This window comes from Centroberyx affinis, unplaced genomic scaffold, assembly GCF_046629955.1.
Source record: "Centroberyx affinis isolate AG114_WGS23_722 - 3 ecotype Tasmania unplaced genomic scaffold, CSIRO-AGI_Caff_v1 ptg002261l_1, whole genome shotgun sequence".
Lineage (NCBI taxonomy): Eukaryota > Metazoa > Chordata > Actinopteri > Beryciformes > Berycidae > Centroberyx > Centroberyx affinis.
The window spans coordinates 1-16,402 of record NW_027280549.1 but is presented as its reverse complement, the minus strand read 5'-3'; the positions used below and the strand labels follow the sequence as shown (position 1 = coordinate 16,402).

The following is a 16,402-nucleotide window of genomic DNA, read 5'->3' as shown; positions in this document are numbered from 1 at the left end:
GTAAAAGTATTCTCAGATTTGGGTCAATGAGACAAAATCTCATCAAATGGGGGTCCGTGGCCCTAATGTGGACTAAATTAGGGGTCCTTGATATGAAAAAAGCAGAGAATCACTGCCTTAGAGCATCTGTGGGAAAAGAACGGAGAAAATCCTGAAATCGTTATAGTTCCTAAAATTGCATCATCATCTGTCATCTGGACACACACTGCTTTGAAACCAGATGACCACAAACAAGAATAGATTTCTGTGCAAAGTTTGCCTTTGAGTTGTAGCTGCACCTCAAAGTAATAAAGTAGAAACCTGATTTTGTGTGTATGGACACAGTAAGAGTAAGAAAGTAAGAGTGAAAATAGGACTTTACAGCTGCTTCTACTTTTGAGAAATAAAAAATTGTATTGAGGCAATTTCTGACAAATAATTGCGGCCCTTGGGTTAGGTGACAACGAAGGTAGTCAATGAACGGTCCTCATAAGGATAGTAAGACAAGTGTGTGTGTGTGTGTGTGTGTTACCTGAGGTAGCACAGTGGCTGCTTGTCCTGCCAGCCGGTGCAGGGAGCTGACTTGAGGCACCTTAATGGGCACTGCTGTGAGAGTTCCCAGCATCTGAAACAAAGACAGAAAGGAAACACAGAAAATGAATGCCAAATGCTTTCTGTATGGCTCACATTCATTTGCAGCATTCTGGAATGGCGATGACGGTCCATAAAGTGTTTTTTTTTTTAATATTGCAGATCGAGCAGTGGATCGTGACGAAAATAACGGGAAGCAAAGTCAAAGCAGGCAGAGCGCTTCGACCGGCTGGCTCAAGGTCAGTTTTGTGAGTAGAGGAGAACTGATTCAGCAGCGGTAGGTGTCGAGGCTCAGGTAATATGGTGGCAAACCTGTCTATAATGCCTTACATTTCTTTTTGTTTCATAATTTATTTTCAGGGTTTTGCGGCGTAGTAGAAATCTATCCAGAAACAGAACATGTTAACGCAGTGATTCTCAACCTTTTTCATATCAAGGACCCCTAATTTAGTCCACATTAGAGCCACGGACCCCCGTTTGATGAGATTTTGTCTCTCAGACCCAAATCTGAGTATATTTGTATTGTTAGATATGATTTTGTCCAGAATTCCATGACTATCTGTATTGTAGGTAGAGAGATAACAGAGAAACTATGATCAAAACAGTCATTCTTCTACATTCTCTACTGGTGTTAACTTCTTATAAATGAAATAATGCTGAAGTTTAACAATTCATCAATTTGCTGGGGACCCCCTGGAACCCCCCTCAAGGACCCCCTAATGGTCCTCGGACCCCACGTTGAGAACCGCTGCGTTAACGCACGACCTCGCTGCCCTCCCTAGAAACACAAAAACTAAAAATACACATGGAAAAAACAATTACTGCCAAAAAAATTTTTTTTTAAATAAAATGCCAAAAAAACAAAACAATAAAAGCCCTGCTAAAACAAACCACACAAAAAAAAAAAACCCATAAATAAAGACGAACCTTGCTGGCACTCCAAGCCAGTTAGTGAGGCTGGTTTCCAAGTTAACCAAACAGAGGGGAAAGAACCTCATGTACATGTGATAAAAAAAAAAAAAAAATGACATCAGACTGACATCCAGCTTTCCGATGCCGAGGTGAGCGCGGGGTCTCGGAGTAACTCGGGGCTCCTGCCTGTACCAGACTCCAACACCGCGGCCTTGTTTTCCGACCCCTTTACCTCCGCTGCTGCTTCCAAAAACCATCCGGGACTCGCGCAGGAACAGAATAATCCTTGTTCAGATCCAGACACATGCATACAGCCTCCTCATCCTGGATCTGCACTACCAAAGGGAAGGCCCAGTCTAAACTGATCTAGTTCCATTTAGGACTGTTCTATGTATGCGAAAAAATTCCATACTTTTTCCAGACCTTGATTTGTCTGGTGTTCAATATGATTTACGCAGATAGACATCTTGCCCCTGCTAACTAGGTCATATCACTGTATAGATGAAGTTCTTCACAGAGACAAATATCAGAATATGTGAGATGATTGGCAGGGTTTCCATTTTAAAATTCCATATTTATCCCAGACCCTATGTTCTTCTGGATTTGATTTTGGTGGGGATTTTGGTGGGTAATAAGAGCGTCCCTCTATCTGAACATTATTCTTCACATCAACAAAAACTGTGGACTCAAAGTGGCTCTACAACAACATAAAAGCTAGAATCATGTGTGTATCGGACCTGAACCGCAACATTTCCCATCCTTTTCCAGACATTTTTTTTTTTTCAAATTCCCAAACTATTCAAGACCTGGAAATGATCGAATTCGTTTTTAATACTTTTCCAGACCTGTGTATATGTTTTCCTTCACTGAGGGCCTTCCTCCTACAGTGTGCTCATCTACAACACGTGTAGAGGACCAGGAGGAGGACGAACCAGCAGTTCATAATCCGAGAATAACAATTATATTTCTATTAATACAGCAGGCAGGAGTGTAATGAGAATCGGCAGGCCTTTCTCAACCTTTCATTTGTCATCTTGCGTTAAATCACTGGCAGCCCCGTCTGCAAAAGATGAGGCTATATTACATTACAGTGCTTTAATTCACCTCTCTGGATGGAGTTTCTTTGACTGGGGCATCGGGTTAACCTCAAACCCGAGGCTGCTTCAGACCCGCTCTCATTAAACCCGGCGCTAGCGTATGCGGTTAATTAAACCTCGCATCGGAAAATCCTCCACGGGAAAATGTCAGAACGCCGCTATAGGGCCCCTCCAGTGTTTCCAAAAACCCTCTCGTTAGAGCCGCTCTCCCAAAGAACATTCGCTCTTTATTTGTCGCCCCGACGCGGAGGAGAGAGAGAGAGAAGAGAAAAAACACACACACACACACACACACACACAGCCAGACCCTCCCCTCTCTCCTAACGAACGAGTGGAGCTTTTTAAAAGCTGTCAACAACAGCATGTTTTTCAGAACAAACCTCCTCGTGTTACCGCCGCTGTAAGCTACTTGATGTTTGTGGCAAATCTCTCTCTCTCTCTCTCTCCCCCCCACCCCCCCTCCACCACCACCACCACCACCACCACCCCTTCCACCAAATCAAACAAACAAGCCCGCCACAGAATCTGATTAGCAGATTAGCATCCATAGAATAACACCTCACTGTGTTCGCGGCTCACTCGCGAAGAGGGGGGGAAATTAGAGCCCGGGGGGCCACGGTTAAAACTGCCGCGGCCGTTGCTGTGAATTATACAATTTCACTCTCTCTCTCTCGCTCTCTCTCTCTCTCTCTCTCTCTCTCTCTCCGCTTTCTTTGTGGAAAAAAAAAGAAAGCCTCAGCCTTGGCAGGTGGAATTGGCTGCGTGACCCGCAGATATTGATGGAGAAGTCAATACGAAGGGGGGGGGGGGAGCTTTTCTCACTTTCCACTGCGGTGAAATAAGAGGGGGGGGGGGGGGATTACGAGACAATGGTATTTACGCGGCTAAAGTCCGGCCCGTATATATATATATATCAGCTGGCATCTACTCCGGCTTGGCCAAGGTCAAACCATCAGCGACAGTGATATTAAACGGCCAGACGGACATAAACTACGGTGAGGTGTACAGGCCTTTCCGGAAAGGACGAGTGGCAAAAGAACTGGTGGTGAAAACGTACTAAACGGAGGTAAAATGGTCTGCATGTACAAGTCGGGGAGTGAGATGCCGTAGATATGTAAATGCACTATTGGTTTACGAAAGTTGTGCCGTCTTCTCCCCACACTGTCCTTTTTCCACAGCCGGTTCTGTTGTTTTCCTCCGCTAAGCCCCCCCCCCCTTCCTCTCTCTCTCTCTCCTCTCTGAGAGAAGAAAGGAATAGAAAAGATAGGAGGGGAGGGGGGGGGAAAGTTTTAGCTTTCCCCTTTGGAACACAACTCAACCGGTCCCTCTTTTCTTCTTCTGTGAAATCCCTTCGTTCCATTGTGCTGCAGAACAGAACGAAGGGGGGGGGAGCGGGAGTGTGTGTGTGTGTGTGTGTGTGTGTGTGGAGGGGGGGGGGGGGGGGGGTGGCCAAGGCCTGTTCCCATGGCAACAGCCAAGATGAAAATTCTTGCAGTGCGAGGGCTTTCATTTTCGTAATTGCTGCCTCTTTTCTCAAACCTAAGCACCTTCGCTTAGGCCTCCTCTCGAGTGTGAGCACAGCAGCCTTGGACCAGCGATTTCCTGTTTTCCTTCTGGGTTTTTTTTCGAATGAATTTTCCCTTTTCCAAATACCAAAAGTCAATACCGTCTGCGAGGAAAGCACTACGCCCTCCCTCCCTCCCTCCCTTGTCTCCCAAACCCGGTGTGATAGAGCCAGGGGGGTTGAGGGTGTCATTTTGTCATTTTAAGATATGGCTTTAAATGTGGCAGCGACTGCAGCAGTGTGTGCTGGGAGTCTAGAAGCCGCCCAGCATCACAGGTCCATTAGAGATAAACTGTCAGGGAGAGAGAGAGAGAGGGAGGAACACCCGGCTCCTCTTTCATCATACTCCGGCTCCTTTATGTTCCCGATACAAAGTGTTTAGCAATTTCCCGGTGCAGGGGACAGAACCCTTTTCAGCTTTTCAGCATATACACTCCCTGTGCTTCCCTAGACAATGTGTTGTTGTCTGCCAGCACACAGAAACAAGAACACCTCTTCACCCCAATTACCAGCTGGGGATTCACTGCAGGCCAAGGATGCAGGAGGTGTGGAGAATCACTGAGAGGAAAGTTACAGTACACCAGCACTTTAAAACTAAACCACATATTCTCTTGGTAAAAAAAAAAAAAAAAAATAGCAGTTTCCAATCCATTTTCTGGGATCCATCCAATCGCGGCTGTTAAATAATCCACCACCTTTTCATATAAATAAATGTCAGCTTTGCTACTCCCTATTGGGTTGCTATAACATATCAGTGATTCAATCTGTAAGCCAGTTGGTGAAATCCTTTCCATTTGCCGTTCTAAACACCCGGTGTCTGGTAGCTCTTTCCTGGGGAAAATATCCTCTGGTTCACAGGAAGTGATGCGTTTTATGTTTCCGGTTTGTTTTGGAATAAATAGAAGAAGAACTGCATAGTTGGCATGAGCAGCGACAGCCACCATGACTGAACCCAAAATCAACTTAAGGCTTAGAAAGTATAGCAGCCCCTGATCTCTTACCCTGAGATCTTGTGGACTTGCTGCTGAAGGGTAGAAGTGATGACATACTCTCACATTCAAATCTTACTGAAATATAAGTATGGCTGACATAGCATCACTTGCTATATTAGTGCAACTTATGTTGGCTGACTCAGAAAAATATGTGCATGATGGTATATTGCGATTCCCACAAAGTTCGGGAAGTCCAAAAATGCATAAATAGGAGAATTGAGAAGGACCATGACCCACTTTGGGGTCCTGACCAGAAGCTTAATAAACCAGGCCTGTCGCACTAAAGTGCTCCCCATTAGTTCCAAAGTGAATCTTGGTGAAGGAGCTGTATCAGACTGACAGATGGCCAAAACATCACATAACAGAGATGGAAAACAGTACTGTAGAACAGCATCTCAGAAACAAGATTAAGATGGGGAAACAAGCTGAAGAAACAGTGCATTTGGTAGCCATTAAATCAGTGTATTTTCCCATAATAGCCATTACCAACACAATGCAAGCAAACTGTATTATCATATGAAAGTCAGTTGCACTGGTAAAAAGTATTTGAAATTATAATATTGAAATATAAGACTAATCAATGCAGACAACACTATCCTAGTAACCTATTAGGTTTGTGTATTGGAAAGAATAGTTCCTGGAAAAGATGCAGGTTGACTTTCCAACAGAACGAGAGAGGAAAATAGCTGGGTCAGGATGGGGAGATGGGGACAGCAATAGAGAGGGGAGGAAGGAGATGGAGGGATTATATAGAGGAGAAGGATATCAACTCCTTACTGGATCGCGGGCTAGCAGGGTCTGAGTTTGCTATCATTTGTCCTGTCATCACTGTTACTCACAGCAGGGGAGGGGAGGAGGAAATGCATACGCAGCAAGAGAGGATGAGAGCGAACGACAGCGAGAGAGGAGGAGAGGGAGAGAGAGAGAGAGAGAGAGAGAGAGAGAGAGCCGAGCTGCCACAGACATGTATCATCTGTGAGAATTTTTTTTTTTTTTTTTACCATTGGTTTATCTTTCTCTTGGGATGAGAGGCTTAGTGCGCCATCATATTCTTCCATGGCCTTATATTTGTTGCAGTGCCAAGCTGTGATTAATTCTACCATGTAGCCAGTTCCTCAAAAAGACAGTGCCGAGTGAAATCCTGTCGGCTCCTCAAGGAAACACACGCGGAGACATGTGTCCGTCATTTAAGACCACTTTGCTCTTAAAATAGGCGGTGACAGCTGTTCGGGGAACGTTAGGGTTGCACCGATCAACCGGCCGCCGATCATAATCGGTAAGAAAAAAAAAACGCAGCAAACATTTTGACGTTGATAGATGGTGGTGGCGGTGGTGTAAATATAGCGCCAACATGAAAGTTGAGAGTCGTTTGGTGAAATCAGGACCTAAACATCTGCATGATTCCAGTTCAAAACAGTTCCCAAAGCTGCTTTAATATGAATTTTTTAACCATGCCATAATATCGTATTGTGAAGATTTTGCACTAGTTTGGGTTGATGTCGAACTTTGGCCACTTGCACGCTGCTGTAGGGCCGGACGATAATTCAATATTATCCTTTATCGCCTTTCAGTGGGATTATATTGTGATGATATGGTGATTTTGGGATATGGAGACGCACAATTCTTCTGTCTGAACTGATGAGAACAAGCTAATTTTATTTAGAAACTCAGATAAAATGAAGTATGGTAGGAATATTATGTGAAAATATCAGTTTAGTTTGATATCACACCAAACATTACCATTCGGTTCAATATGATGAACATTAATTTGATTATTTAACGTGATTTCGCTTATGTGAGCCATATCGTCATATATATCGATATGGAAAAAAATCCTTATGATTATCATGATATTGATTTCAACCATATCGTCCAGCCCTACGTTGCTGTCAAATGCGTGCTGGGAAGTTCTAAATGGGTAATTGGTGATCGGCCGAGCACCGACTGCCCCATCGTGAACGCTTGAGTGTATGATGTAAAAATATGAAAAAATATGTTTTCAATATATGATTAGAAATAGTTCAATGTACTGGACAGAAGGCATAGACTGTGCTGCCTCAACGAAAAACTTTTTCATCAAGCAAAAAAATAACTAAATGTCATGCATCCATAAGAACAATCTCAGGGTGTCTGCAAGTGACATCAATTTAGACTCGAGACACTTCAACACCTTTATAAGCCATCTAGAGTGAAACTTATGAAATTTCTTAATTGAAATGAACATGAAAATGAACTGTACTGCTATCAGAACATACTGCAGGTCTGCATGACTGGGCTGATCTAGCTAAACCCCGAAACCAAATCTATGTAAAGCCTGACATTTAATGGTAAAAGACATGCTACTGAATCGCCATGTGCTATTGGTTGATCTTTGGTGCCAGCTGATGTCACCACCTGTTGTACTCCCAAAACGCCCCAAAACCTGATCTGTGCATTCATATAAAATACTGACTAACAGATCAAAGAATCTCAGATCAGATCAGAGAACACTCCAATTATACAGGGCGGATTAGTGTGCAGTTTGTGCTTGCAATTGGTAATGAAGGGGGCATTTGCTCGCTCGGTGCTCTTTAGTCTTTTCTCTTTTCAAGGGCTTGTTTGTGCCACAACTTGATGCATATATTTCATAGTGAATGAGCTCTTAGTTCAAGCAACTAAATGCTAAACAACAACAAAGTCAGTTGTAATCAATCTGGACCCACAGTAGGTGTCCGTCCACTGATCCTGGTCCAGTTCTACCAGGCTACAGTTGAAAAACGTACTGACAACGGCTATGTCCGGAGACTTCCATTCTTAACCCGATGACTGAAGTAACCTAATTTTGGTTCGGCACATGTAAACATCATAACTGGGTAAGAATAACCCGGTAAGCTCATACTCCAACCTGGTTAAGATGCCTGGCTTAGTCCCATATTAACCAGGTTCCTGTGGCATAGAAATATCTTACAGCTTTCACTTTATGGGTCTTTTTTTTAACCTTTATTCATCGAGAGAAGGTCAACTGAGCTCCATGTTCTTTCCCAGCAACATCCTGCTTCACATTCGTACAGTTCCTGCGTAACACAACCACAGCCTTCTACTGTTGCCCACTGGGAGCTGTCCAGTATGACCGCAATCTTCTGCTGGTGGCCACCGAGCAGTTGGGGGTTTAGTACCTTGTTCAAGGGCACCTGAACGGTAGGGATGTAGGGAGGGGAGAGCATTACTCATTTCCCCCTATCCAATTTCCCAGCTGGTTCTGGGATTTGAACCAACAACCTTTTGGTCACAAGCCTGCTTATCTAACCTCTACGCTGCTGATGCCCTCTACAATATTTCGGTATGAGCAGTGTATAAACTGGGGCAACATGCTCAGCTGGACAGTGACAATCAGGATACTGACGTGCGCTGTATCTAAATCAGTTTTTTGGGTGTCAATTGATTGATCACAGATCAATCGCAGACTTTCTACTAAGCACATCCTGTAAAAGTGCGCAGCAAGCATAAACAGTAAAAATTCAATCTGTGTTTAACAGATTGTTCTTCTGGCTGCATGAGAATGCTGCCCGACCACGTGGAAATAAATCATAGATTTTATCCAAACATTACATGGTAGGTAGGTTTTCATTGAGGCCAGGCCTTCTGTCCAATGCGTTAAACCAGTGATTCTCAACCTTTTTCATATCAAGGATCCCTAGTTTAGTCCACATTAGAGCCACGGACCCCCATTTGATGAGATTTTGTCGCTCGGATTTTTGTATCTCGAATATTTGTATTGTTAGATATGATTTTGTCCAGAATTAACTATCTGCAGGTAGAGAGATAACAGTGAAACTATGATCAAAACAGTCATTCTTCTACATTCTCTAATTGTGTTAACTTCTTGTAAATGAAATAACGGTGAAGCTTAACAATTCATCAGTTTGCTGGGGACCCCCTGGAACCCCCCTCAAGGACCCCTGGTGGTCCTCGGACCCCACGTTGAGAACCATTGCATTAAACTGTTCCTGATCAACTAATACAAACATGTTTTTTTAACACATGTTTTCATATTATACATTCAGCGGCTTTGAAACAGCACTCCGATGATTACTGATGACCTACTTAGAATGTCTGTAGCATAATTATGATCAGGAGCCGATTGATCGGTGAATCCCTAGTCTTGTCTAATTCATGTTATCTTGTGTGTGATGTGTATGTAGAATGTGTGCGATGTGAAGAGCATGTGCACATCAAATCAAATCCGTCTTCCATGCGGTATACATGCAGAATTGGACTGATGCCCCGTCATCATCCCTGTTCCAAATGGATTCCCATCCACACAAACCGCTGTCCTCTCAGGCTCTCAAAATGTGTAGGGTGGCTGTAGTCGCCTGTTATAACCGAGTGTGTGTGTGTGTGTGTGTGTGTGTGTGTTATGCATCAGCAGGAGCTATAAGCAGCCTCTTTGAAGTCCAGCACTAGGCCCATGTCAAACACGCGCAGCAATTTTCAGCCACCACCTATGATAGGCTGCCATCCTCCGTGTTGTTTGAACGCGGAAAACAGTCTGTCATTATTTTCCTCTGGGGGAAAGAGCGGGACGTTACAGACTAATTAGGGGAATCATAACGAGCGAGGAAAAGAGTGGGGAGTGGGGAGTGGGGGGGGATCACCTTTACGGCATGTCTCTGCGTATGCAAAAGTAAACAGTTTACCACTCGGGATGTGAAGATGACTTAAAAACCCCTGTTTAAAAACCGAGCGCTACGGACATTTATTGTTTTTAAGCGCGCCGTATCTATTATTTATTCAAGTGCATATTGGATTTCAGGAGACAGCTGGGCCGAGACCTAGTTAGGGCAAATCAACACACATGTAGAGCCGGGCTCTTGTGCAGAGTGCAGATCAAAGAGCACTGTTCTGCTCCATAGAGGTCATTACAGAGTCTGGGAGGAGGACGCACACACACACACACACACACAGACACAGAGGGCTCATTTCCCCACAGTGGCCACTAGAGGGCGCCGCGCGTGGCCAGAGCGTCACGTTGGCTCCTGGCTGACGGCGCATGCTTACACACACACACACACACACACACACACACACACACACACACACACTCCATCTTCTCCATGAAGCTTTTTATTTCATTCATGCTCTGTGCCCAAACTCCAGCCTGTGAAATATGGATATTGCAGGCTAATGTGATGATGCAATGGATATATATATATCAGATCTACGTGGGTTCGAGGGGAAGACCACAGTTCTAAATGAGGGCAGAGCAAGATTGGATTTTATACACAATGTAAACAACCCTCTTTTGAACCCTCTTTTATTCCCTTTATCTCTAACCTGCTTTCTGACAGTAACGCTGTTGCTTTACAATCCCTTACACAATCAGAAAATAGTGCAAAGCGCATGCAGGTAGACTGGATCAGAAGTATTTTTAGCTCGGACCTGTATAACAACACGGTTAAGCTCGGAGTCATGCATTCTGTGAGCTTGAATGTCACTGCTCTATCTGTGCGAAGTGAGAAATTCATTAAGTCTGCGATGTCGGCCCAGGAGGAACGGAGAAATTAAGACAACATATCTCCTTTAACCCCCTCGCTACTTTATCCCTCTAGTGTACCTTCTGCCATTTAATTAGCTTTACACTCCGCTCGTACAGTGTAGGAACCTATTAGAGCAAGCTGTCAGACTGCAGTGCGCACACACACACACACACACACACACACGCATAAGTTGGTCTGTCTGTCCTCAGCAGGGCCCAGTGGTGGGCATGGTGCCCGTGCAGCCCTGCCAGGGTAGCAGTTTGAGTTGCTCCCCAGAGCTTAAGCCCTCCCCCCCCCTCCTCATCCCCCCCCCCCCCACATGCGGGTGCTTGCTGCCAAGGCCTGGGTGCATCTGAGCCTATAGAGCACATACAGTTCCTCAGCAGGCCGTTCCAGTATGCACTCCCTGCACCAGGCCCACATCTGGGCCTTAACACCAGAATGAATAGGCTAAATGATTTAGGATGACATTTTGGATTATTCTCGAGCCTATTGCTGTGTACTAAAGCTACATCGCGGTCACAACCGTGAAACATTCACACTTCAAATCTTGCAGCTTTACAATTAAAGCTGCTCACAACTCTTTTTGATTCAGTAGCGATACCACTACTTTCATAGTTGCTGTTAGTCCAGGCGAAATAGGCCAAATTGCTGTGATTCTGGCATACTAAAATTGGTATTCATGTACAGTTTGATGTTCTGGACAGTTTCAGAGTTGGAACTAACAACTGACAAAATTGCCATTTTCCCATATGCCTGATAGTAAAATTACCATGTTCTCAAATTGCAATCTCATTGTATGTCTCCACACAATACCACTGAATTTGCCTTTACATGATGTTGTGAATAGTTGATGTTTTTCTTAGCCCTACTGTATTCCTTGGCCATCAACACATAGCTGTAGACATATGGGAAATGGAAAAAACCCATTTGCTTATAATGGTGGAAAGAAAAGTGGTCACCACGGCTGATTGGTACCATTTTTGCAACGGCTCCATTTCTGAAAATGTTCAGGGCATCGAATTGTGCACGCAGACCAATTTTGATGCTTTTAACCTGAATGTGAACAAATTATCTACACATTTTGTCTAGACTATGTAAAATGTGTAGTAAAACAAGCACAAGTGACTGAATTGTAATGTGAAGTCAACTACTCTAGGTAGATATGGCTAACAGGACCCTAAAAATATGTCCAAACAATAACTGCTAAATTGACACCCATTTGGCCCAAACCCTGATCTGAGAATGAAGTTTGGCTTAAGTAAATTACAGTGTAAAGCTGGGGTGGCGATACTGGGAAGAGTAAAATCTATACTCCGGATATTCATTCTCTTTCTCTCATAGTTGTAACTAGTAGATGAAAGAACTCTGAAATGTGACCATGGTTAATTTTTCCAAACTCTAGCGGTCACCAGGCTCATTCTGAGAGCCGCGGTTCAAGGACTGAACCTATTCACACATTATCTTCCACAAACCACGGTTGTTTTATTTCAGTAGGCTACTGTTAGTCATTCAAAGCAGTAACTGGGAAAGCGGCCACTTGAAGGGGCCATCTACCTTCTCCTGGCTTTGACAAGACTTGGAGGCGGATGGAAGAGATGACCTTGGCTGTTGTTTAAAGAGGATAAAGATGTCTTTGGAAGCTGGCAGGATGGAGAGCCATAAAAGAGAGGCAGGATCGCTGCTGAAGCAAGAGTACTTTCAAAAGATTCGCCTCCTCGTACTCTCGCTTTTCCTTTGCTCAGCGAGTTGCTAATAGTAGCTCGCAGAACCGCAACTCCAATCACTCGTAAAGGCTTTTTACAGCGGCTTCTTCTGCCATTTCAGTATCACCTCCTCAGTCAAAAGAGTGTTTCATGTTATGTGTGATATTTTGTCGCAATGGAGAAACCATTATTTTCTCTCAGATGTCAGAGGCCATGCAGAGTAGTTTTCTTCGGTATTATTATGGAATGTTAAATGTTGGAGGGCAGAAATGATCCAGACAGAAACCTGCCTGAACAGGAGGGGTACACCGATAGCGGACTATTTGCTACACCCACCAAAAAAAACTTTCAAAACCACCGCTGAAGTGAAGCAAGCACAGACAATTCAAACATACAGGCCACTTTACAACTGTGTTCCTACCACAGATCAACATCTTTCAGGAGGAAAGTTGGAAGTTAACCAGAAACACATCAGGATAAAGCTGTCAAGCGATAGCCAGCCAAGTAACCCGCGGTTTCAGCAGAGAGTCTTGTTGAGAGGCACAGAGCCGAAACAGGCTGTGTCACTTGTAAAGCACTCAGAGTTCACTAAAGTGCTACTGCGCTGAAACAATGTGGCTATAATGTGTGCACTCATGCAGAGCTACAATCCAATTACACCTCATTATTGATCTCCAAATTAGTGGCCAGGTGGTCCCCCCCCTCCAAAAAAAAAATCTCTTCTCCTCAGTCCACACATCAACAAGAAAGGCTTTTGATTGGCCGGGCTTTATGACTCCTGCGTCCAATTGGTGGAGGCAGGGAAAAAACGTCGAGGCCGTGAGCTTTCTTTTTTATTACCTTGTGCACCCAGGCAGGCAGCTGGGTGAGAGCGCCCACTCCCTCTAAACAATACAGCCATAAAGAGCGGTAAGACAATCCCTCGGCGTGACCCCTCTCCCCCTGACAGCCCATAAGAGGAAGGGGTGGGGGGGTGGGGGGGGTAAGAGAGGGCAAGGGAGGGAGTGATTCAGCCCGGATGACGATGAAGGGCGGGAGGGAACGAGTCCGGGCTTCTCCTGGAGTGACACATTGATGAAACATGGCAGCTTTATCGCGCGTTGCGTCTGTTTCTGTGTTGGCCGCCCCGGACCTGTTCTCCATTCCAACCAGAGGCAGCCTCTCGTATAAAACAAGGCAACAGTAAACATGTCGTCCCCCATGAGTGATGCGGACGCCCCTAGGGCCAATCGGTGACAAGGCGCATCATCCTTCTTAAGTTTCATCAAAATTGGGCGGGTGGTGTAGCAGTTTTGGCCTTTTCAAAGTTTGAAATTTTTACCTTTTTTTAATTATTGTGACCCCATTAGGCCAATGAGTGTAATTTGTAAGGACAGCTGCACCTATATAGCGAGTTTTGTGTCAGTCGTGTACGGTGTAGCAGTTACAATTTAACCATGCTCTTATCAACGCAATCAGTGAAATTTTCATCAAAATCAGACCAGCGGTGTCTTCGAAATCACGTTTGATGGACGGACTCAGCGCGATCCATAGTCCACTCCACACCCCCGATTTCATTGCATGGGGGAGAATACTATTGGACGGACAGCGCGCAGTGGAATCATAAGGAGGAGCCCGCGGGCCCCGTGGCTTGGCTCGTCCTCTCTCTATGAGGCCGTGCAATTACAGTAATAGTGTGGAGCCTGCCTGTGTTGAGCGTGAAGCCCTAATCCAAGCCGTGTGCTGATGGAGGTGATGGTGCGGAATACAGAGTCCAGAAGCAAGGGGAGAGACGCTGTGGCTGGAATTCTAACGGGGGGAAGAAGAGGAGGAAAAAATACAGGGTTGCATCTCCGACGAATACAATCTCGCACGCTCGTGAAGTGAGCATGCCGACACAGTCTCGATAAACGTCGAGAAATGAGCGCAAACTTTTGAAACCCAGATTACATGCTGTGGACACGAATAACGTGAAGATTACGTTCCTCCACCACGAAAGTATTATGTGACAATGTTCCCCATGTGAAAAGTTTAGATAACAGTTAAGTTTAGGTAAGTAAAGAAGTAACTTTGGTTAAGGTTAGCGTTAAGGTTTGGGTTAGGATTAGGCAACTAAAACAATTACGTTAATGTTAGGTTACGGTTTTGGTCATAGTTAAAAAAACAGGTTTTCACTCAAGTTATTTGCACTGTAAGACACCTTGCTCATTGCATAAGACTAGGCTGGAACATGCATGACGTGAGTACTGCATTGTGTACCATGTACAGATCAGTAGGGCATCAGCATAGTAAATGTAAAATTGTTTTAGTGGGAAAATGTTTCTCCATAATCAACATCCTTCAAATGTCAGAATGTTACATTTAGTTCTGCTTTTCAATTTTAATGAGGGGAAAACACCAACTGGGAAGAAGAATGATGCAATGTGATAGGAAATACAGCCAATCACTGAAATCACTGACAACAACAATAACATCAAACTTGTTGTACGCAACATTAGATTCCTGTGTTGATTTGAGACTGTATGTTGACATTGTAATGTGCAGTATATGTGAGTATTATACCTAATGTTTGTAGCATGGCTAACATACAGTAGATATGTATTTCTGGAGTCAGCATGCCAATTCTGAGAGTATAGAATGGACCCACCCATGTGTGTACTGCCCAGGATTATTTTAGTAGTGGTAGCATTGCAAGTAGTAGTAATGGTATCAGCAGCAGCAGTAGTAGTAGTAATACTAGCAGTTGTAGCAGTAATAGAGGTAGTACTGATTGTAGTAGTCATATTTGTTGTAATAGTATAGGTAGTAATAGTAGCAGTAGTACTAGTGGAATTAATAATGGTTGTAGTAGTAGTAGTAATAAAGCCTGATTAGCTAATAGATTATGTTAGTCTGCTAGTGTTAATGCTGTTGTTGCAGTAGTAGTAGTAGTAGTAGTAGTAGTAGTAGTGAAGCCTGGTTAGTTAATACATCATGTTAGTGTGGCAGTGTTAATGCTGTTGTTGCAGTAGTAGTAGTAGTAGTAGTAGTGAAGCCTGGTTAGTTAATACATCATGTTAGTGTGGCAGTGTTAATGCTGTTGTTGCAGTAGTACCTGAGAGGGAGGCAGCTCTCCGGCTCTCCTGCTGAAGGAGTGGACTCCAGTGCCCGCCACTCTGCCGGCGGTCTGGAGGTTGATGGGGGACGTCTGCAGCGGCTCCGAGCTCGCCGCCTTTTGTCCGTTAATGTGTGCGGTCACCATGGAAACGGGAGCCTTTGCCGGCACCACAGAGATGGCGATGCTCTGGCTGGGAGGCTTGATGAGCGACAGGGGCTTGGTCGTCCCTACAGGACAACTTCTTACTGCCAGCTTCTGTCAGACAGAGAGAAAGAGACAAAGAGGACTGTTAGAGATAAAAAAAATTTTAAAAAAAGAGACACACAGATGTGTTGACCCACTCGAAGCTATTTCATTCCATTTGTACAGAGGGCACGATTAAGCTCTATTTATACACTGTGGGAATTTAGAAAAAATGCACTGGGCAAATATAAATAGAGACAACAGCCTGTCACTACTACTACCACTACTCCAACTACTACTCCCACCACCACCATTCCTACCACTTCACTATCGTTACTAATACCACTACCATCATCACTACTCCTACTATGAGCACTACTACCAATACTAGCACTACTACTGTTACTACTACTACCACTACTACTAGTACAGATGCCAGCTTCCGTCAAAGCGAGAGCACTGTTGGAGATAATACAAGAAAGACTACACCTAAATGTGTTGACACAGGACTTTAACTCAAAGCAATTTCATTTGTACATAGGGCACGTTTGAGTTCTATTTTTACACTAAGGGAATTGAGGAAAAGAAAATGCACCGGGCCAATAAACAGAGACAACAGCCTATCTTCATTTAAAACGCTAACGTGAGCAGAAAACAGAGAAGGCGGAAAAGGATTAGCACCAGTCCAAATACTTAAGTCTTACCTGCTAAAGTACTAAAATACTTTCAGACAGAAGCAACAAGCATCCTCAGTGACTAGACATTCTGATTTACCACTACTACTAT

At 44.2% G+C, this 16,402-nt stretch overlaps 1 protein-coding gene across 1 annotated transcript in view; it reads right to left on the bottom strand.

Moving 5' to 3' along the window:
• The window catches only part of phf21b (PHD finger protein 21B), a gene marked incomplete at its 5' end in the record, with an annotated part of 29,219 nt that extends 13,531 nt beyond the window's left edge, over positions 1–15,688 (bottom strand). The window contains 2 exon segments of the mRNA XM_071532861.1: positions 512–604; positions 15,431–15,688. Coding sequence (XP_071388962.1) covers positions 512–604; positions 15,431–15,688 — 351 coding nt within the window.
• Positions 15,689–16,402: the final 714 nt, after the last annotated feature.